Here is a 23,694-nt window from a genome sequence, read left to right as displayed (position 1 = left end):
ATTCCCAACCCCCCACTCCTCCACAACCTCCAGCAACTCACTACAGCTAAAAACCCATTTTCATAAATACCTTTTCACCCCTTTCATCTTAGTTCTTCATTGTCTTTAAATATCCTTTTGAAAACTTAGTTCGCAAATATTGAAGCCTTTCATGGATCTATTTTACCTCTATTTTGGGTCAATAAAACTTAAATTGCCTGCCCCTCTTTATTCACAAAATTCTCCTGTAAAATGCAAATATTCTTTGACTCCTTTGAAATGCAATAGCTATAAATCAATTTCAAAACTTATTTTGAAATTTCAGATCTACTCTGTATCCTTGTAAGTTAAGACTACCTTGAAGCCTCATTACAAAGTGAAAGATGATAGCACCTTTAGTCTTGTGTTCTTTAGGTTCAATAGATAATCTGACTTCAGAACCTTGCCTTTGACTAATTCTGGACACACACAGCTTGTCCTTCCCTACACAGAATGTATACATAACCACAAATATTAAAATATACACATATCCTAACACAGAGTCATATTTGACTCAAGATGTTAACTCTGTTTCCTTCTCCACAAATGCTGCCAGAACTGTTGAATTTTCAGCACTTTCTAGTCTCTGAAAGTGTACCTGAAAGAGAGAATTGCTCTCTTATTTCTCCCCATTAACACTGCTTTTCCAAAGGAAGGTTTTTTGAAGACAATTTTTCACGGGAACCAGAAAATCAACGCTTTATTTTGTAGCTGTGCACATACAAATGAATGGAAGACTGACATTGTTTCCTCAGTTAACAATGCTGTTCTGTCACCTGGACTGGACTTTCAATAAAATAGCAGCCAATTCTATTCTAGGAAAGTCAGAACTCTGGGAGTAATTCCAAGGCTCTGAAATCACTGCTAGAGATAGTGACACTGTCCACCTACAGTAGGAACAGTTTCAAACTTAAAGCTGCCTTGAGCTCCATGAATAATTAATGGATAAACACAGAAGTGTTCAGTATCAGAATGGAAAGATAGCTGATTACGTGTATCTGCATACTTGCATCATGGTGCAAGATACAGATGTTTCTATGACTACATTAATAGAGAACAAGACCTGGATTTTCTTTTGCAATATTACCCCTAATCAGCTGCTAATTGGCAGGACCATTGGTAGTGAAGCCTACTGCAGCAGGCGACGGTGCAGAGGGACCTTGGGGTTCTTGTGCATGAGTCGCAAAAACCCAGCTTGCAGGTGCAGCAGGTGGTCAGGAAGGCAAATGGAATGCTGGCCTTCATAGCGAGGGGGATTGAATATAAAAGTAGGGAGGTCTTGCTGCGGCTGTATAGGGCATTGGTGAGGCCGCAGCTGGAGTACTGTGTGCAGTTTTGGGCACCGTACTTACGCAAGGATATTTTGGCCTTGGAGGGAGTGCAGAGGAGGTTTACTAGGCTGATGCCGGAGTTGAGGTGGTTGAGCTATGAGGGGAGGCTGAATAAACTAGGCTTGTACTCGTTAGAGTTTAGAAGAATGAGGGGAGATCTCATTGAGACGTATAAGATGATGAATGGGATGGATAGGATAGAGGTGGAGAGACTCTTCCCGCTCAGAAAGGATAATAGGACTAGGGGGCACAGCCTCAAGATAAAGGGGGGAGCGGTTTAGAACGGAGTTGAGGAGGAACTTCTTCACTCAAAGGGTGGTGAATCTCTGGAATTCTCTGCCCGTTGAAGTGGTGGAGGCTACCTCGCTAAATATTTTTAAGACGCGGGTTGATGGGTTTTTGATAAGAGAGGGGATTAAGGGTTATGGGGAGAGGGCGGGAAAGTGGAACTGAGCCACGGCAGATCAGCCATGATCTTATTGAATGGCGGGGCAGGCTCGAAGGGCTAGATGGCCTACTCCTGCTCCTATTTCTTATGTTCTTATGTTCTTACTATTACATTCCGGTGGGACCTTTATCTTCCTCCCCTTACACCCATCTGGAAAGCCTAGCACTCTTGTCACTGCCTTGCCACATGCAAGTAATGGCATGAAGGTGTGTTTGGAAACCCATCTTATTTTCTTTCCTCTTGCTGCCCCTGTCAACCCCAGTACCTAAGATATAGAGGGAATGTCTGATGATATCCTTTGTGTGTGGCCAGGCAGTATGAAATGTTCAAGCAGGTTTGATTCTGATAATGTATCCGTTATACTATAAAATCATTGCACATTATAGAGACACTGGACACCATTAATCAAGGTCTTTGAATTTCAGTTTACTCTATACGCCTTCCTGGAAGAGAAACTCGTTCTAAGGAGCCTTTTACGCAGAACCTTCAGCAACTTATTGAGGAGATTTCTACCACCTTGCTACCTAGCCTTAAAGAGAAGCCATTTGCATTTTTTGGTCACAGGTATGGAAGATAACCAACCAGGTCTGAATTTATCTTGGACTATAAAGAACCACACATTTTGGATTTTTTTTTTCATGTTGCTAGATTGTTTACCTGAACAGCATTCAAATTTTATGACTGATGCCCATGAAAATCTGGAGATCCAAGATGATAAAAGGATAGATAAAATAAGACATGGAGCGAATGCTTCTGCTGGTGGGGCACTCTCGGATGAGAGATCATTGTCTTAGGATAAGGGTTAGTAAATTTAAAACAGAGTTGGGAAGAAACTACTTCTCTCAAAGGGTTGTGAATCTGTGGAACTTGCTACCCTAAAGTACAGTGGATGCTGGGACAGTGAGTAAATTTAAGGAGGAGTTAGATAGATTTTTTAATTGGTAATGGGTTGAAAGGTTATGGGGGGAAGGTAGGAAAATGGAGATGAGGAGCATTCAGCCATGATTGAATGGAGGTGTGGACTCAATGAGCTGAATGGCATAATTCTGCTTTTATATCTTATGAACTTATGAAAATGCCAATTTAAAAATGCTAGCGACTGTCTTTTGCAACATCAACTTAAGCTACAATATTGATTATTTCAAGGGAAAAGTTATGATTATTTAATGTAAAATGTTTTAGTTGATTGAACGGAGAAAAATGGGCAATAAATAGGGTGTATCAGTTTGTTTTCAGGATTGGGGTGGTAGACGGGATGATTTGAAGTAAGAGGGGATTGAGCAGGAAGTGAGATGGAGGAAGAAGAGGAGGTGCAGGTGGGAGAAGAGGAAATAGAGGACTGGGAAAGCAAATTGGTGTGGGAGAGATGGGGAGAGGAAGGGGAGGCCTAGACAAAGGGGATACCAAAGAAGGACAGGAGGAGGGGGAAGTGCGCCTGGAGGAGAGGGGGCTGGGTGGAGGATGATTGAATAATTAGCAGTGTGTGTTAAACGTTTTCCCTGTTGAATACAGTTATGCTATCCAATGTAGCACCTATTGGCTTTGCAACTAATGTTGCCTTAAATTTAACGTTAAAGAACCCTGTTGCAGCATCAACCTGTAGCCATAACTGCTACTACAGTTAAATATCAATGTTCTTGGAATTGTTGTTGCCAGAAGTGGAGCCTGACGTGTCAATATATTTTGAAATTCAATTTTACAACTTTCTCATCAATTATAATATAAAATAGATGTTTAAATAAACGCACATTATCGTTTATACTATCGTTGAATGCTAGTGGCACTCAGCCTTGAAGCTTAACATTTTAACTTGATCCCATAAACCAATTTAGAGTCATAGAAATCCTACAATGCAGAAAGAGGCCATTTAGCCCATCAAGTCTGCACTGACAACACTCTCACCCAGGCCCTATTCCTGTAAACCCATGTATTTATCCTACTAATCTCCCTGACACTAAGGGGCAAATTTGCATGGCCAATTCACCTAACCTGCACATCTTTGGACTGTGGGAGGAAACTGGAACACCTGGAGGAAACCCATGCAGACACAGGGAGAATGTGCAAACGCCATACAAACAGCCACCCCAAGGCTGGAACTGAACTCGGATCCCTGGCATTGTGAGGGAGCAGTGCTGCCCCCCCACCCCTTTCTTCATCTGTATTACTTTGTAAAATTGCATTAACTGTTCTGTGGTAGCTCTGAAGTAACGATGCAAGAAGTAAAGAAATATATGTTTGTTTGTTTAATTGTTTTAATATGAGGCAAAATTAACAGCTTATTAGTAATATGTTAAATCCCCAGTTGTACATTAGACTTATTAGGGAAATGTTCTGGTGCTGATGTAGGAGCAACAGGATTGAAGCATAATGATTGCACTTGGTGAATTTTGTTAGTGTACTTTTGCAAGATCAGCCTTGTTAAGCATGTATAGTGAGGTCTGAATTGTGGCAAGAGCAGGGGGTCCACTTCTAGTATCCAGTTTTCCAACACCACAATGCTCCCCCCCACCCCCACCACATTGTTGGTAATGTAAGACCATATTGTGCCTGTAGCGTAATGCAGCTTAACTGTCTGGACATCTGAGTATCACATTTGAAGATTCCATTGTCTACATGAAAGCCAAAAGATTGTGTGTAGAGGCTGAGGTGAACACAGATGCATTAGTAATATCCTAGATTTAAAGTATACATTCAATGTGAAGATTGCAGAGCCCTCGTTCTCCACATTTCTCAGGAGAGTTGTGAACCTATTTGCTCTGGTGAAAAACTTGTCAATAATGTCCTTGATGCATACGTGCACTGTGGATTGGTTGATGTTGCTGGAGTTCTCTGTGGCTGTTTGAAATGAGTTTGACATACAAGAGATCAGTATCATGGTAACATTGACGGACAGAGAATAAAATGAGAATCTGTCAATTCCTTAGTGCGCATGAGCACTATTGGCTGATGTTGCCGACAGCTCCTGGAAAGATCCAATAATATGTAAGCTTCATGATGGGAAGAGGCATGCTAATGTTATATGTATGTAATTCTGGAGCAGATGACACAACTCTGTGATAAGTGAAATTGGCAAAGCCATATCTCCTCTGGTTTGTTCAGGTATATGTGAAAAAATCTATTAATGCAGGTCAAGATAGGTATGGCCAAGACACCCAAGGGATAATTGAATTTGCACAAGCTCCTTTTTCAATTGTGTTGTGCATTCAGAACTGCACAATGTCTTTACTTCCTCGTAAATTGAATTTCAAAAGCATCAGCCACCAACAATACTGAAGAAAATTATTTGCAAGTGAAGAAACCACAGGATTCACAGCAACACTAACCAATGCATGATCAAAATGCAGCATAAAGAAAATAACATGCATATGGCAAAAAAAAACCTGAGGCCACTTTTCTCTTTTTACCGAATCACAGAATTATTGCAACACAGAAGAAGGCCATTCAGTCCAATGTGTCTGCACTGGCTCTCTAAGTGAGTATTTCACTTAGTACTATACTCCAGCCTTCTCCACCTAACTTTTGTGCATTCTTCCTTTTCAAATAGCAATCTGATTCCCTTTTGAATGTTTCAATTGAACTTGCCTCTTCCACAATCTGAGGCAGTATATTCCGACCTTAACTACTTGCTGAAAAACGTTTCTCTCATGCTAACTTTGCTCCTTCTGTTTTGTCTGTCGGTTGCTTTAAATCTGTGCCCTTCTCGTTCTTGATCTTTTCACAAGTGGGAGCAGTTTGTCCCTTTCTAACCTATCCAGATTCATCATGATTTTGAATTTCCTTTTGGCCTTTTTCCAAGAATAAAGCAGTCCTAACTTCCCTAATCTATCTTTATAATGAAGTTCCTCTTTCCTGGAACCATTTTCATGAATCCTTTCTGCATACTTTCCAGTTCCTTCACATCCTTCCTAAAAAGTGATGCCCAGAAATAAATTCAATACTTGAACTGAGATTATACGTGTGTCTTATACAAGTTTAACAGCCTCCTTTTCCCTATTAATAAAGCCCAGGATATAGTGTGCTTTATTTAATGGTCCCTCAACATGTCCTGCCGCCTTCAATGACTTATGCATATATGAACTCAGGTGTTTTTGCTTCCGCATCCCTTTGTAAAATAAAGAGTACAACTCTAATGCCACTCCATGTTCTTTATACCAAAATTAATCTCTTCACAATTTCTCTGCATTAACCTTCATCTGCTACCTGTCCGTCCTATCCCCCAATTTGTTTATGTCCTTTTGAAGCACAATATTACCCTCCTCACAGTTTACAATGCTTCTAAGTTTATATCATCAGCAGATTTTGAAATTACACCCTATACGCCAAGGTCTTGGTCACTAATATATAGCAGGAAAAGCAAGAGTTCCAAAGCTGACCCTTGGGAACTCCACTCAACCCTTTTTCCAGGCTGAAAAACATCCATCTGCCACTTCTCTGTTTCTGCTCACACAGCCAGTTTTGTATCAATGTTACTGTCCTTTTTATTCCGTAAGCTATGATTTTACTAATGGGTCTGTTGTGTGACACTGTATCAGATGCCTTTTGGAAATTGTGGATACCACATTAACAGCATTACTCTTATTGCCTCTCCAAAAAAGCTCTAACAAGTTAGTTAAGTATGATTTTCCCTCAAGAAATTCATGTTGGCTTTCCTTAATTAACCCCCATTTGTCCAAGAGATTAATTTTCTCCTGAATTATCGTTTCTGCAAGTTCCCCCACCACCACGTTAGATTCACTGACCTGTAGTTGTTAGGCTCATCTTTGCACCCTTTTTTGAACAATGCTCCAGTTCTCTGGCACTGCCATTGAGTCTAAGAAAGACTGAAAAATCAGTGCCTCTGCAGTTTCCACACTCACTTCCTTCAGTATCCTTGGATGTATCTCATCTGGTTCTGCTTTTTATGAACTTTAAGTACAGACAGCCTATCCAGTAGCTCCTCCTCATCAAATTTAAACCCTTCTAATTCCTCCCCTTTCATCATGGACTGGGTAGCAGCTTCTTCCTTAATAAAGACCAAGGCAAATTATTAATTTGCTTTCTCAGCTGTGACCTCTGTATCAAAACTCCATTTTGATCCCTACTCAGCCTTACTATTCCTTTTACCATCCTGTTGCTATTTATGTGCCTCTTGGGATTCCCTTTCATGTTAGCTGCCAGTTTCTTTTCATATTCCTTCTTTGTTTCTCTTAGTTGCTTTTATACCACCCTCCCGCCCCCCTACTCAGCCTAAGAGGTCTACTTGAGCAGGCCATCTGCGCCTGGAGTTTACATACTGCGGCGTGTGTTTTGCCCAAGTCTGGCCTTGGGACACACAATTTGCAAGGGACACTCAATGAGGGAATTTAAATGCTGAAATAGGACCCACTCCCAAGATATCCCACTGAAAAATTGGGAATGCTGAAAGCCAGTCATGCGAAGTTCAATGCCTGCATCAATTTCCTTTGGTGTTCTGCCCTGTTTGTAGGCTCTTGAAAAATCACAGTCTATCTTACTTTGCCTTGTGCTTGATTGCCAAGTGCAAATTTCTAACAGTTATACCAGCAGCAGGCAGAATGTATATGTGGGTGTGCAGAAACAATTATGGTGCTAAACAACGCATCTAAGTAACTACGCTTTTGATTTATAATGGATGGTAACAATACTGATACTGACTTCACAAGAAATCAGTGCAAGATCATTGATGCAAGGTCTAGGCTAGAAACGGCTTAACCAGATGTTTTCTTCTACAGTTTTGGGGCATACCTCAGCTTTGCGACAGCCGAGTGCATAAAAAGAAATCATGGTTTGGAACCAGTGCACCTTTTTGTATCTGGTGCATCGGCACCACATGTGAGTAAAATAGATTAAATTTCCTAAAGTTATTTTTGAATTAATGCTAGGAAATGTAACATGAAGCATGCTGCCTGTTTCTTAAATTGATAGTCGCACTTACAGAATCACAGAATTCCACAGTGCAGAAGGAGGCCATTCGGCCCATCAAGTCTGCTCCAACCAATTCCACCCACGCCCGATGCCCATAACCCCATGCATTTATCCTATCTAGTCCCCCTGACACTAAGGAGCAATTTAGCATGGCCAATCCACCTAACCCGCTCATCTTTGGGCTGTGGGAGGAAACCAGAGCACATGGAGGAAACCCATGCAGACATTGGGAGAATGTGCAAACTCCACACAGACAATGACTCATGCCAGGAATCGAAGCCAGTTCCCCAGTTCTGTGAGGCAGTAATGCTAACCGCTGTGCCATCGTGCCATGAGGACCGCTATGCATCTGTAGGATAATGGAAACATAGAAAATACTAATGCGTGGTGCAGTTGGAGGCAGCTTTGTTCTAGCAGTTTTGAAAAAATGAATTCCTGACCTCTGTCTGTTTCTGGGTGCAGAGGTGCATTTTAGAATATGAGTGACCAAATGGAGGCAGAGTATGGCTGAGGTCCTAAGTGAGTATCTTGCATCTGTCTTTACCAAGGAAGAAACTACTGCTCAGTTGAGATACTGGCTGGCCTCGAAATTGAGGTATTTAAAGTTATGTGGAATATGAACTGAGCAGATAAGGAGCAAGGGAAGGCAGGGAAGTGCCATTAGATAATTGGTCCTTCAGAGGGCTGGCATTGACATCACAAGCTGCTTAGGCACTGTCACTAGATGGAAGTCCAGCATCTTGCTTCACAAGAACACAAGAAATAGAAGCAGAAGTAAATCATTAGGCCCTTCAAGCCTGCCCCGCTATTCAATACAATTATGGCTGATCTATGCCGGCCTGAACTCTTTTTCTGTGCCATTTCCCCATTGCCCTCTGTCCCTCAATCTATCAAATACTTAAAGTTTATTTATTAGTGTCACAAGTAGGCTTGCAATAACACTGCAGTGAAGTTACTGTGAAAATTGCCACACCCTGGCACCTGTTCAGGTACACTGAGGGAGAATTTATCATGGCCAATACACCTAACCAGCAAGTTTTTCAGAATGTGGGAGGAAACCGGAGCACCCAGAGGAAACTCACGCAGAGATGGGGAGAATGTGCAAACTCCACAGTCAGTGACCCAAACTGGGAATCAAACCCAGATCTCTGGTGCTGTGAGGCAGCAGTGCTGACCATTGTGCCACTAGACCGCCACCTCCATTTTGAGTACTTGTAAAGATCCAGCCTCCACCACTCTTTGGAGCAGAGGGTTCCAGAAATTCACCACTCTCTGCAAGAAAAAATTGCTTCCCAATAATACCATGGGTATACTTGCACTAGATGGACTGCAGTAGTTCAAAAAGGAGGATCTCATCTTCTCAAGGGCAGTTAGGGATGGGCAGCAAATGTTGGCTTTACCATCACCGCTCATATCCTATGAAAGAATTTTTTTTTTAAGAAATTGAGTTTGGAAATTTTGCATATCCTAGCAAAGTTCTTCTTTATCACACCTGCTCTCACAAGTGACGACTACATTAATTTACTTTGTCATGCTATTCAACTGCTTAGACAGTAATGTTAATTAGATTGTGGTTCTCGGCTCCAAAAGGTCTCTGTGGCACCAGAGCAAAATATTACCCTGCCTTTCGCTTTGCTTTTGCCATGACTTAAACCTACAGCTGATTTCTCATCCCAGGGCATTTAGAAGTTACTAGTGACGTCTAAACTGTCTCTGGCCCTTGTGTGACAAAGAACAAACAGAACAAAAACAGCCCGGGAAACAGGCCCTTTGGCCCAACGAGCCTGCGCCGCCATTTTGACACTACCAGTACCCCCCCTCCACCCATGACCCTTATTTATTGTTTTTATGGCAATCCACATTGAGGGAAACTAATTTAGGGACAATTTATTACTTCCAATCAGCCTGTAGGCCATCTTTGGGGTGTGGGAGGAAACCGGAGCACCCGGAGAAAACCCACGCAAGCACGGGGAGAATGCACAAACTCCCACAGACACTGGCCCAAATCCATGTGTCTGCACAGCAAACAGTGATAGTCACTGAGCTGTTGTGTTGCCCAGCATCCGTTCCAGTTTAAGCACACACTAACGACACGAAGCACTAGGCCAATCTCAAACATTCAAGAGCAGCCCAAGTACGATCCATCGCGTGTATGCCCCTCGTTGGACAACAAGGCAGACCAACTTAAAACCTGTGAATTAAAAGAGAAAAAACATTATTATCGTACCATATCCTTTTACATTACCAGGGACGTCCCACTGCTAATGAACTTTATCTAAAACAATCTCATATATCCTCCCATCTCCAGCCCACTCATGTGTCTGTCTAAGTTACTCTTAAACAACTCCAGCATGCTTGCCTCCACCACCTTACTTAGCAGAGCATTCCATACCCCCACTACCCTCTGTGTGAAAAACCTCCCTCTAATATCTGTGTTATACCTCTCCCCCCTCACCTTAAGCCCGTGGCCCCTCATACTGTGTGTCTCTAACATAGGAAATAGCTAACTCTATCTATACCCTTCATAATCTTATATACCTCTATTAGATCCCCCCTCAGTCGCCGTCTTTCAAGGGAAAACAGCCCCAATTTGCTCAATCTTTCCTCATAACCCAGTCCTTCCATACCAGGCAACATCCTGGTAAACCTCCTCTGCACACTTTCCAGAGTCTCCACGTCCTTCCGGTAGTAAGGCGACCAGAACTGGACGCAGTACTCTAAATGTGGCCTAACCAACGTTCTATACAACTGCAACATTAGACTCCAGCTCTTATATTCTATACCCCTTCCTATAAAGGCTAACATACCATAGGCTTTCTTCACAACCTTCTCCACTTGTACTGCCACCTTCAAAGACTAGTGCACTTGCACCCCCAGGTCTCGCTGTGTTTCTATACTCCTTATGGGCTTACCCTTTATCATATAACTCCCCCCAACATTATTCCGGCCAAAATGCATCACCTCACATTTATCCGGATTAAACTCCATTTGCCATATATCTGCCCAATATACCAGCCTATCGATATCCCATTGTATTGCCAGACACTGCCCCTCACTGCCCGCCAATCCAGCCATCTTGGTGTCATCAGCAAATTTGCTGATCACACCACTTACTCCCTCTTCCAAATCATTTATATACGCTACAAAGAGCAGAGGTCCCAGTACTGAGCCCTGCGGCACACCACTAGTCACAGACCTCTAGCTAGAAAAGGACCCCTCCATATGACTGTCTGTCTCCTCTTAGCAAGCCAGTTCTCTACTCACCTAGATACCTGGCCACATATCCCATGAGCCTTAATCTTTTCTACCAACCTACCATGAGGGACTTTGTCAAACGCCTTACGGAAATCCATATGGACGACATCAACGGCTCGTCCTTCGTTGACCGTTTTTGTCACCTCCTCAAAAAATTCTACCAGATTCGTAAGGCAAGACTTCCCCCTTACAAAGCCATGCTGCATATCCCTAATCAGATCGCAACGCTCTAAGTGCTCATACATCCTATCCCTAAGAATCCTCTCCATCAACTTGCCTACCACTGAAGTCAAACTCACTGGCCTATAGTTACCCGGGTTAGCCTTCCTACCCTTTTTAAACAACGGTACCATGTTCGCTATCCTCCGGTCCTCTGGGACCTCACCTGTGTCCAAAGAAGAGACAAAGATTTGCGTCCGAGGCCCAGCAATTTCATCTTTCGCCTCCCTAAGCAGCCTAGGATAAATGCCATCAGGCTCCGGAGATTTATCAGTTTTAATGCTACCTAAAAGCCCTAACACTTCTTCCCTCGTAATCGATAGTTCCTTCAATTGGTCTACAGCTCCCTCGATGACCGAACCAGACATCAAGCCCCTCTCCTTTGTGAATACCGATGCAAAGTATTCATTCAGGATCTCCCCCATTCCCTCAGACTCTAAGCACAATTCCCCTTGTCTGTCCCTGAGGGGACCGATTTTTCCCCTAGTCACCCTTTTGCTCCTAACATAGGAGTAAAACGCCTTTGGATTTTCCTTAATCCTACCTGCCAAAGCCATTTCATGCCCCCTTTTTGCCCTCCTAACTCCCCTTTTGAGATCCCTCCTACTCTCTCTGTACTCCTCCAACGCTCTCTCCGTTCCCCGTTGCTTAGACCTGACATACGCCTCTCGTTTCTTCCTGACCAGGTCCTCTATATCTCTAGTAATCCATGGCTCTCTAGTCCTACCTTTCCCATCCTTCCTCCTAACCGGCACATGCCTTTCCTGCACTCATTTCAGTTTTTCCTTGAAAGACTCCCACATGCCTAACGTGGACTTGCCCTCCAACAGCCTATCCCAGTCTGTGTCCCTAAGCTCCTGCCTAATCCGGCTGTATCTAGCCCTCCCCCAATGTAGCACCCTCCCCTTAGGACAGCAGCTTGTAGATAACCCGGCTTTTCCATTTTTCTTTTTTTTCCATTCATATCCTAAAGTGACAGAGTTGTGGTCACTATTAGCCACATGTTCACCTACTGCAACCTCAACCACCTGACCCAGTTCATTGCCCAGAACCAAATCCAGTATAGCCCCCTCTCTAGTCGGGTTATCTACAAACTGCTCCAAGGACCCTTCCAATACACATCTTACGAATTCCTCCCTGTCCAAACCCCCAGCTCTAGGCACCTTCCAATCCACCCCAGGCAGATTAAAAGCTCCCACTACAACAACCCTGTTCTTCCTACACTTATCCAAAATGTCTCTACATATACCCTCTTCCACTGCCTGCGGGCTGTCGGGTAGCCTGTGGTACACCCCTAGCATAGTAATGGCTCTCTTCCTATTCCTCAACTCCACCCACAGAGACTCAATTCCTCTGTTATCCTCCCTCTGCACCGCTGTGATGTGCTCCCTAACTAAGAGCGCCACTCCCCCTCCTCTTTTCGACCCTCCTCTGTCGTGCCTAAAACACTTATACCCAGGAATATTTAGCTGCCAGTCCTGCTTTAACCACCTCTCTGTCACTGCCACCACGTCTAAATTCCTCGCGAACATCAAGGCCGTAAGTTCATCCGTCGTACCCATCACACTCCTCGCATTAAAACAGATGCACTGAAGACCCTCAGGCCCACTCGGATCCTCCTCCTCCTGGGAGATTTTCCTCTCATCTAGACTTACACTGTCACCCAACTCACTCCCACTCCCGGTGCCTACTGAGCTATCTGTCTCCTCCCCACTCCCCCTCCATATTAGTTTAAACCCTTCCGAAACACTCCAGCTAACTTCCCAGCTAAAATATGTGTACCCTTCCCATTTAAATGTTCCCCATCCCACTTGTACAAGTGCCCTTTCCTCACAAAGACTTCCCAATGGTCTACAAAACTAAAACCCTCTGTCCTGCACCAATCCCTCAGCCACGCATTCAGCTGCAGGATCTCATTATTTTTATCCCTGCTATTACTGAGCACTGGCAGCAGCCTAGAGAATGCCACCCTGGAGGCCGGGCACTTCAGCCTGGCCCCCAACTCCCGGAACTGCCTTCGTATATCCCCCCTACTCTTCCTTCCTACGTCCTTCTCTCCTACGTGTATAATTACATCCTCCTGGGTCCCTTGGCCCTTTGAGATTCCCTCTACCCTCCCTGACACATCCTGTACCCCTGCTCCAGGAAGGCAGACTACCATCCTGGAGTCCTGCTTTTGCCCACAGAACCGCCTATCAATTCCTTTAACCCTCCCATCCCCCACCACTATCTCACATCCAGCCCCTTTCCTTCCCTCTGAGGCATTCTACTCCTCTTCTTTTTCCCCTTCCTAACTGTAAACCGCACCCCCCCCCCGGCTCTGGGATCTCCTCATAACCGTGGTTCCTATTCATTATCGCCTCATTCTCCCTGACTAAAAATAAACCCTCCAGCCTCAGCTCCAGTTGCCTAACCCGGGCCTTCAAACGCTGCAACTCCAGACATTTGGTGCAGATGTGGACTTTCCAGAGACGTGGTGTCTCCAGGAACTCCCACGTATTGCAGCTGACGCGTCTCCCCAAGGACCTTGCCATTTATTTGACCACCCTTAGAATTATGGACACAGAAGGAAAAATTGGACCAGTAACTCACCTTGCCTAAGCCTGCTCTCGCCTAAACCCTGTGAGCCAAAGCCCTTGCAGCACTCACTCTGCACCCTCTCACTCCGCTGCCCACTCCTGACGCTGCCCGCTGTCTATTGCTCCTTTCCCGACTGCCCCCGCGCCTAGGTCCCGCTACGGAAAGTGAAAACAAACAAAAACCCTGCGAACCAGCAATACACTAAAGAATTAAAGTAAATCACAATTTCAAGACTCACCAGCCACCAGTACACTGCTCCAGAGAACAATGTGTTTCCAGCTTGTTAGAGGCCAAGGACACTAAACATTTGTTTAAATAAGCCCATCATGCATTGGGTCAACTCCAAAAAGCATAAGCCAGTCATCAGATTGCTTTATCACTCATGTAGACCCTTTCAGTTTATGAGCGAAATATTCTCTCCATGGTGGGTTTTTGATAGGAGAGGGGATTAAGGGTTATGGGGAGAGGGTGGGAAAGTGGAACTGAGCAGCGACAGATCAGCCATGATATTATTGAATGGTGGGGCAGGCTCGAAGGGCTGGATGGCCTACTCCTGCTCCTATTTCATATGTTCTTATGTTCTTATGTGGCAAGCTTGGAGACAGGAAAATTATTTACTTAGATAAATCATCCAAAGCCCATTGTCTTTATGCCTACGCCAGAATTAAGTTCTGGGTGGGTTCTAGGCAGAAAGGCCCATGATCAATCTTCATGCCTTGCTGCCAATTGAAGGCCTTAAGTAGTCAATTAATGACTACAGTAAGGGCCTCTCCCTGTCACCACTGGGATTAACCAAGGGCTTGGCACTATGTGGTGTGCATGACAGATGAAACTTCGCTGGCCATGTGTCACCTTAGTGTGTGAAGGGGTGGTTGTAGGAGGTGTCCCTTAATCAAAGGCAATCAGTGTCTGAGAGACTGCACATCAGGAAGGGAGGGGCCTAATAAGAACCTCCCCCCACCCCTTGCTTCCAACCACTCTGCCTACATTATTTACCAGTAGACGGTGAGACTCCAGACAGTGTCTTCCGAGCAACAGTCATGGCCTCCTCTGACCCTGCTGAGCACTGGCGCTACCATTCTCTAACAGCTGCTAGCTGGCCTCAGTGTCTGGATTCCAGAGGAAGACCCACTGGTGGCTTTGTCACTGTCTGATTGGTATAGTTCAGTGGACCTTCCTGTAAAGAGGCACTGCAGGTCCCTTAAGAGTTCTCCAGCTGCCAGGCTAGATAACCAATGCCATATCAAGTTTCTGCCCCACATTTGGGATGATGATACTGAAGTTGTATGTAATTTACAGATGCACTGTGTCTGTTTACTGTGTATTCTTCTTGGGACTGTTTTAAAATGAGAGACTGCCCTTCCATAAGAACATAAGAAATAGGAGCAGGAGTAGGCCATCTAGCCCTTCGAGCCTGCCCCGCCATTCAATAAGATCATGGCTGATCTGTCGTGGCTCAGTTCCACTTTCCCGCCCTCTCCCCATAACCCTTAATCCCCTCTCTTATCAAGAACCCATCAACCCGCTTCTTAAAAATATTTAGCGAGGCAGCCTCCACCACTTCAACGGGCAGAGAATTCCAGAGATTCACCACCCTTTGAGTGAAGAAGTTCCTCCTCAACTCCGTTCTAAACCGCCTGCCCTTTATCTTGATGCTGTGCCCCCTAGTCCTACTGTCTTTTTTGAGCGGGAAGAGTCTCTCCACCTCTATCCTATCCATCCCATTCATCATCTTATACGTCTCAATGAGATCTCCCCTCATTCTTCTAAACTCTAACGAGGAGAATTTGTTTTCTCTGAGGATTGTATGACTTTGGGACTCTCTGCCTCAGAGGTGGTGAAAGAACATAAGAAATAGGAGCAGGATTAGGCCATTCAGCCCCTTGGGTCTGCTCTGCCATTTAATACAATAATGGCTGATCAAACCTCGGCCTCAACTCCAGTTTCGTGGCCTTTCTCCATAACCCTGGCTAACCCTGGGTGGTGAGGGATTGGAATGCCCTGCCTGCTGCAGTTGTAGATGCGCCTAGTTTGGGGGCGTTTAAGAGATCCGTGGATAGGTTTATGGATGGAAAGGGATTGGTTTAGGTTAGAGGTCATTGCTTTTTTAATTGGTCGGCGCAACATCGTGGGCCGAAGGGCCTGTTCTGCGCTGTTATGTTCTATGTAATTAAAAATCCTTACTTTTATACTCTATTCCTTATACACGCAGACATCCAGATCCCTCTGCATCAAAGCACCTAGAAGTCTCTCTCCGTTTAGATAAACATTTGTCTTTTCGTTTTTCCAACCAACAGGGATAACCTCACACTTATCCACATTAAACTGCATCTGCCACATTTTGGCTCACTCACTTAACCTATTTATATTTGTAAATTTCTTATTTCCTCATTGCAACTTACTATCCCATCAAATTTAAATTTTGCAACTGTACGTTCAGTCCCTGTGTCCAAATCATTAGTATAGCTTGTAAATAGTTTGGACCCAAGGTCCAAGCCCTGTGGCACCTCACTCGCTACATTTTGCCAACCAAAAAAAATCAGCTACTTATCCTTCCTCTGTGACTTCTGTAAGTCAGTTTTCTATCCAAGCTAATAAATTATCTTTAACTCCATGTGACCCTACGTTGTGTGAGTGGGGTCACTGAATACTTTAGAGGCAGGTGTAGATAGACTGTTGTTAGGCAAGGCAGGTTATTGGGGGTAGGTAGAGAAATCCAAACAGATCAACCATAATCATATTGAATGGCAGAGAAGGCTGAAGGAGTGGATAGGTCTACTTCTGCTTTTTCATCCCTCCGTATGTATCAGTGAATTCCCATGTATCCTTTCACTCATTGCCTTTGAATCCAAGCTTGATTGGATGAAAATCTCCTTACTGCAGTTACAAAGTCCTAAATTTAATCACATTTATGCAGTCTCAGCTATGTTTATTGTGAGAACACTGGGCAGCATGGACAAGTTGGGCCAAAGGGCCTGTTTCCATTCTGTAAATCTCTGTGACTCTAATAAAACTGGCCATAATTTTGGACTACATTGGTACTCAGTTAGGAAGGCTCATACGAAAAATTTAGAGGTTGTTTGTCTAATATAAACTTGAGATTAATGTGCATTATTGGAGCAGAGTAAAGAGCTGCATGTAACTTGGGATGTAACTAATGGAAGTGATCATGCGCATACTGATATCCCACAACTTTATCACACAGTTTCACAGAACTGGTAGAATACCGTTCAGCCCATCTTGTCTGCAGAAACTCTCCAAATAGCATTTTGCCTACTGTCATTCTTTTCTGCTTTCTCCCCCTAACCCTGTAGATTGTTTCTTTTCAAATAATCACCTAATTCCCTTCAGACAATGCATTCCAGACCCTAATCATTCGCTGTGGGGAAAAAGCTTTTTCTAGTATCACTCTTGCTTCTTCAGCCACTCACTTTAAATCCATGCTCTCTTGTTCTCAATTCTTTCAATGAGTGGAAACAGTTTCTCCCCATCTAGTCAATCCACATCCCTCATGATTTTGAGTACCTCTATCAAATTTCCTTTCAGCCATCTTTTCTCCAAGGAAGAGTCCTGACTTCTGCAAACTTACTTCGTAACTGAAATTCCTCTTCCTTGGGACCATTCTCATGAAACTTTACTCCTCTCTCTCCAATGCCTTCATTCCTTCCGAAATTGTGTCACCCAGAATTGTACGCAATACTTTAGGTGAGGTCTAATTAGTTTCTTTTACAATTTCAGCATAACCTCCTTGTTCTTTTACTCAATACCACTATTGATAAAGCCTGGGACACTGTTTGCTTTGTCAACTGTTCTTTCAACCTATCCTGTCCTGATTTATGCTATAAAAAGTCTGACAACACCAGGTTTTATGCTCACATACATCCAGATCCTTTTACTCCAGCACCCTCTTTTATTTGACTAAAATAAAAGTCATCATTTATTTTATGATGACTCTCCATGTTCTTCCGACCAAAATGTATCACTTTTTTTCTGCATTAAACTTCGTCTGCATCTATTGCTCATTCCACCAACTTGTCTATGCCCTTTAGAAGTTGTCCACTTTCCTCATCACAGTTTACAACACTTCCAGGTTTTGTATCATTCACAAATTGTTCCCTGTACACCATAGTCTTGGGTCATTAATACATATCAGGAGAAACATACCACTCAATACTGACAACTAGGGAACTCCAATACAAACATAAGCATGAAAAATGCAAAGTGCAGAAATGAATTTGGACTGTTTGTACCTGGCTTTATTTGTCTTTTGTAATAAAGTGTAATTGATGAAATGAGACTGAATAATGACTTCATCTTTTCCCCACAATATAGTCTGCAACTCGCTACCCCATTCAGAAGAAATCTGAACTCCCAGATGATGAATTCTTGAAATGGATGAAATCCATTGGTGGCACCCCATCTGAAATTCTTGCCAATAAAGACACTCAGCAAATGTTTGTCCCAGTTTTAAAAGCAGATCTGAGACTTGTGGAATTAATTAGGTAAATCTGCATATATATATTAAGATGAAAATTATGAAATAGGTGCGTAATGGGTAATTGATTTGTTTTCTACATTTTCTCTTTAATTTGTTTTTCACTTTCAAATTGAAGTGCTTAGAATCTTCTTTTGGTGTTATGATTTGGCGGAAACATTGTAACTGTGTAGTTCATGTTAGAAACGTAGATAATAAGTGCATGAGTAGGCTGTTTGGCACCAGTATTCAATTTGATCACGCACTTTCAGTATCCCACTCCCATTTTCTCTCCATACCCCTTGATCCCTTTAGCCACAAGGGCCAGCTCTCTCTTGAACATATCTAACAATCTGGCCTCAACAGCTTTCTATGGTAGAGAATTTCACAGGTTCGTAACTCTGAGTGAGGAAGTGCTTCCTCATCTCAGTCCTGAATGGTTTACCTCTTAGTCTTAGACTGTGACCTCTAGTTCTGCATTTCCCCAACATCAGGAACATTTATCCTGCATCTAGCCTGTCCACTTTTATCACGATTTTATATGTTTCTATGAAATCCTCTCTCATTCTTCTAAATTCCAGTGAGTACAAGCCCAGTCAGTCCAGTCTCTCTTCATATGTCAGTCCAGCCATTCCAGGAATCAGTCTGGTGAACTTTCGCTGGACTCCCTCAATAGCAAGAATGGCCTTCCTCAAACTAGGAGACCAAAACTGCACACTCACCAAGGCCCTGCATAACATCCTTACTCCTATACTGAAATCTTCTTGCTATGAAGACCAGCATACTATTAGCTTTCCTGACCACCTGCTGTACCTGCATGCCAACCTTCAGTGACTGTCCCACTATGACACCCAGCTCACGTTGCACTTCTCCTTTTCTTAAACTGCCACCATTCAGATAATAATCTTTCTTCCTGTTTTTGCCACCAAAATGGAAAACCTCACATTTATCCACAATATATTACATTTTCCAAGTATTTCCCCACTCAGCCAGCCTGTCCAAGTCACCCTGCAGTCTCTTGGCATTCTCCTCTTAGCGCACACTGCCACCCAGCTTAATGTCATCTGCAAATTTGGAGATATTGCATTCAATTCCTTCATCCAAATCATTAACATTCCGGCAATAGACTTGTGCTCCAGAACTTGTCGCTCCCTTAGCCAAGCTCTTCCAGTACAGTTACAACACTGGCATCTACCCGACAATGTGGAAAATTGCCCAGGTATATCCTGTACAGAAAAAGCAGGACAAGTCCAACCCAGCCAATTACCACCCAATCAATCTACTCTCAATCATCAGTAAAATTACAGAAGAGATCATCAACAGTGCTATCAAGCAGCACCTGCTCAGCAATAACCTGCTCAATGATACCCAGTTTGGGTTTCACCAGGGTCACTCATCTCCTGATCTCATTACAGCCTTAGTTCAAACATGGACAAACAGCTGAATTCAAGAGGTGAAGTGAGATTGACAGCCCTTGACATCAAGGCTGCATTTGACTGAGTGTGGCATCAAGGAGCCCTAGCAAAACTGGAATCAATGCGTATCAGGGGGCAAACACTCTGCTGATTGGAGTCACACCTGATTATCCCACCCACCCAGGCTCAACTCCTGCCCAGAAACAAAGCAGCGCAGACTGCTTTTGAAGGGGACTGCCTAAAGTTAATAGACTTTCAGAAAAACTAGTTCCTGTTATAGTCCAGATATCATTCTCGTTATTCAACTGTTTTTCTTCATTCCTACAAGGGAATGGGAAAAAAATTGGAAAAACTAGCATTATTTCTCTGTGCAATTTCCCTTGACTGAGTGACTTGCTAGACCATTTCAGGGAACAGTTAAGAGATATCCACATTGCTGTAGGTCCGGAGACCAAACAATGATGGCAGATTTCCTTCCTTAAAGGACATTAGTAAAGGCAGATCGGTTTTCAATTCTAAGTTTATTAATTAAAGTTAAATTCCACCAACTGCTGTGGTGGGATTTGAACCCATGTACCCAGAGGTTTAGCCTGGGTCCCTGGATTACTAGTGCGGTGACATTCCTACTACACCATGATCCGCCACCGCCCCACACTGCACTATAGACGTAAGTTTGGTAGGGCTCTGAGCAGTCAGGAATTCAAGAACTCTCATGTGCCAGAGTTAATGAAATTTTAAAACCTGTCATTGATCTTCTGAATTATTGAGTCAGTTATCAAGTAGCCGTTATATATAGGACACACATTCTGTTGTGAAATAACAAGGAACGGAGGAAAATGTGGGCAAGTAAAGGCTATTTTGAGCCATCGTATGGACCCTGTAACACACTGCTCAGAAGTATATCCCTCAAGTGATTTTCTTAATAAATGCCTCCTCTAATTACAGATACCAGCATGTATCACTTCATGAGTTGGAATGTATAAAAGAAAGAAATTTATATCAAGCCTTTCATGACCACTGGACTGATACCAAGCTTCCCTTATGCAATTCCTGTAGGCTATCCTCAAAACAGCTTAGCAATCAATCTGCCTCCCCCTCCTGCCATGTTATGTGTAAGGTGGAACTGAAGAGAGGACTGAATTAAAAATTAGATTTTGTTTGTCTTTTTAAATAAAGCATTGACACCACTGATGTATTTTCCTAATGTAGGATGTCAGTTTCTCTCTGATTACACTGCTGTGAAGCACCTTAGAACATTTTATTATGTTAAAGGCACGATAAAAATGCAGGTTGCTCTTGTTTGATGCGAAGTGAATGACTTTTGAATGATTTTGAACTGGGTTTGCTTCTGCTACAGATATGAGAAACCTCAGAACAAGCTGTTCTCTTGTTCTATCAGCAGCTTTGATGGAAAAGAGGATGTACCACATGATCTTGAAGGTGTGATTAATTCCAACAGTGTTCCAGTATATTAAACCAACGATCTCATAAAATTATTTTCTGTTTTGATCATGCATGCATTTAATTTTCTTTTGAGTCTGACTGTATATACCGGTATAAATTACCAGCTGCCTGATGACTTAGAACGTCTGAGTGTTTGCAGGTGGTGTATCAGGTGAGGCCAATGACTGGCAAGGCCAGGGATGCAGAGATGCTGCCAGACTTAAAGACAACTGGCCTTGGTTGTCAGGTGGGAGGGGGCAACTGTGACTTTAGTGCTGAGTACTTGTTTCCCAGAGCTAGCTACACCAGCTGGCTTCTACCTGACAAAGGGCAAATTTACCCTGGGTATGTCCTGTCCATAAAAAGAAGAGAAATCCAATCATTTGCCGCCCCATTGGTCCACATTGAATCATCAGAAAAGTAATGGAAGGTATTGTTGACTGTGCTATCAAGTGACACTTACCACACCGATACTCAGTTTGGGATTTGCCAGAAACACTTACCTTCAGGTCTCATTGTCGTCTTGGTCCAAATGTGGTCAAAAGAGCTGAATTTCGAAGATGAGAAGAGCTAGACTGCCCTTGATACCCTGAGAGTAGATTAGTTGGCTGCCCTACCTCTGTTAAAACTGGAAGCATACAGATTGATTTGATTTGATTTATTATTGTCACGTGTTAGTATGCAGTGAAAAGTATTGTTTCTTGCACACGATACAGTCAAAGCATACTGTACATAGAGGAAGAAAGGAGAGAATGCAGAATGTAAAAGAGTTAGAATAAAGTTTTAGAAACATAGAATGAGAGGAAAAGAATTAGAAAGTATACTGGGCACTGCTTGCAAGAAGTCACTTCACTCCAGTGCCATCTTGGATTTTTAAAAAAAAGTTAGGGCCCAGTTTGAAATTTTTTATTTGCATCCCCCCCACCCCCCACCGATGAAACCCAGTGTACCTGAGCATGACCCTCAAGGAGTCAACCATATAATGTATCACCTATTGACATGGTGACACAGTGATTAGCATTGCTGCCTCATAGCACCAGGAACCTGGTTCAATTCTAGCCTCGGGTGACTCTTTTTGTGAAGTTTGCACATTTTCCCCGTGTCTGTGTGGGTTTCCCCTGAGTGCTCCAGTTTCCTCCCACAGTCCAAAGATGTGCAGGTTAGGTTGATTGGCCATGCTAACTTGCCCTTTCGTGTCAGGGGAGGGATAGGGCCTGCGTGGGATTGTTGTTGGTGCAGACTTGATGGGCTGAATGGCCTCCTTCTGCACTGTAGGGATTCTATGATTCTAAATCAATGTAAGGCCTGAGTGAATGGAGAGGTATTTTCTTTTTCCTGAAGAGCATTCAGGAAGCCAGTTCAATTCTGATGACAGTTCAGCACAGAAAAGAGGATTATAATTATACTTTGCTTTGTAATTAAATTCTACTGTTGGGGAGATGATTAAAATTGTTTCTTGTTTTAATCCTGCAGCCTGGAACGACTTTACAAGCGGAGATTTTACCATCCACAAGCTTCCTGGTGGACATTTTTACCTCAAAGAGCCAGATAATGAAAAGTTTTTAGTAGCTTACATTACAAAGCATTTAGAAACTGCTGAGGTCGACTACCTTTAAAATCCAGATTGTTTTGGATTGAGTCAATTCTTAATGTTCACCAAAATGATAAAAAGATTGTAATTTAAGAAATTTTTACAGAACTATGCTGCCTACAACTGTAAAATTTGTAACTAGAACTCTGATGTTTCATTAATGTTGAAGACTCAGTTTCCTTTTTAATATTAAAGAAGATGAAATATATAAATCGTGTGGAGAATGGTTTGATATGTGGTGTTTTGATAAACAGATGGCAAAGGGGAGACAATGGCCTAGTGGTACTATTGCTAGACTATTAATCCAGAATCTCAACTAATGTTCTGGGGACCCAGGTTCAAATCCCACCGTGGCAGATGGTGGAATTTGAATTCAGTAAAAAAAAATCTGGAATTAAGAATCTACTGATGAACATGAAACCATTGTCAGAAAATCCCATCCGGTTCACTAATGCCCTTTGTTGGGCCGAAGGGCCTGTTTCCCGTGCTGGGTTGTTCTTTGTTCTTTAGGGAGGGAAACATGCTATCCTTACCTGGTCTGTCCTACATGTGACTCCAGAGCCACAGCAATGTAGTTGACTCTCAACTGGCCTCCAAGGAAGGGCAACCCTGGATGGGCAATAAATGTTGGCCCAGCCAGCGATGCCTGTGAGCCAAGAATGAATTTTAAAAAGTGATTTGTTTTAATTATTGTATCAGCTGTCTGAATTTTCATCCAGTATAACTTGCAACCAATCAGTAACACATTGTAAAAAGATTTTATTTCTATCATTAGGAACTTCTGTAATGTTGCATCAAGCTTAAAGATTTTTCCGTCACACATTTGCAAAAGAAGATCTGGAGCCAATAGTACTGCATGATGATCAAATAGATTCAGAAGAAATTCCTTCTGGTAAAGATAAAGTTTATTTCTTAGTCACAAGTTGGCTTACATTCACACTGCAATGAAGTTACTGTGAAAGTCCCCTAGTCACCATACTCTGGTGCCTGTTCAGGTA

At 43.1% G+C, this 23,694-nt stretch overlaps 1 protein-coding gene across 1 annotated transcript in view; it reads left to right on the top strand.

Annotated features, from left to right (window-relative positions):
- The window catches only part of olah (oleoyl-ACP hydrolase), a 36,766-nt gene extending 13,854 nt beyond the window's left edge, over window positions 1-22,912 (top strand). Inside the window, exons 3-7 of the mRNA XM_080217084.1 lie at window positions 2,223-2,361; window positions 7,527-7,626; window positions 18,106-18,275; window positions 21,020-21,102; window positions 22,579-22,912. Coding sequence (XP_080073210.1) covers window positions 2,223-2,361; window positions 7,527-7,626; window positions 18,106-18,275; window positions 21,020-21,102; window positions 22,579-22,721 — 635 coding nt within the window. The 3' untranslated portion in view covers window positions 22,722-22,912. The remainder of the gene's footprint in view (window positions 1-2,222; window positions 2,362-7,526; window positions 7,627-18,105; window positions 18,276-21,019; window positions 21,103-22,578) is intronic.
- Window positions 22,913-23,694: the final 782 nt, after the last annotated feature.

This window comes from Carcharhinus amblyrhynchos, chromosome 2, assembly GCF_965287045.1.
Source record: "Carcharhinus amblyrhynchos chromosome 2, sCarAmb.v2.hapA, whole genome shotgun sequence".
Lineage (NCBI taxonomy): Eukaryota > Metazoa > Chordata > Chondrichthyes > Carcharhiniformes > Carcharhinidae > Carcharhinus > Carcharhinus amblyrhynchos.
The sequence above is the reverse complement of the archived record's forward strand: the minus strand, read 5'-3'. Positions and strand labels throughout refer to the sequence as shown.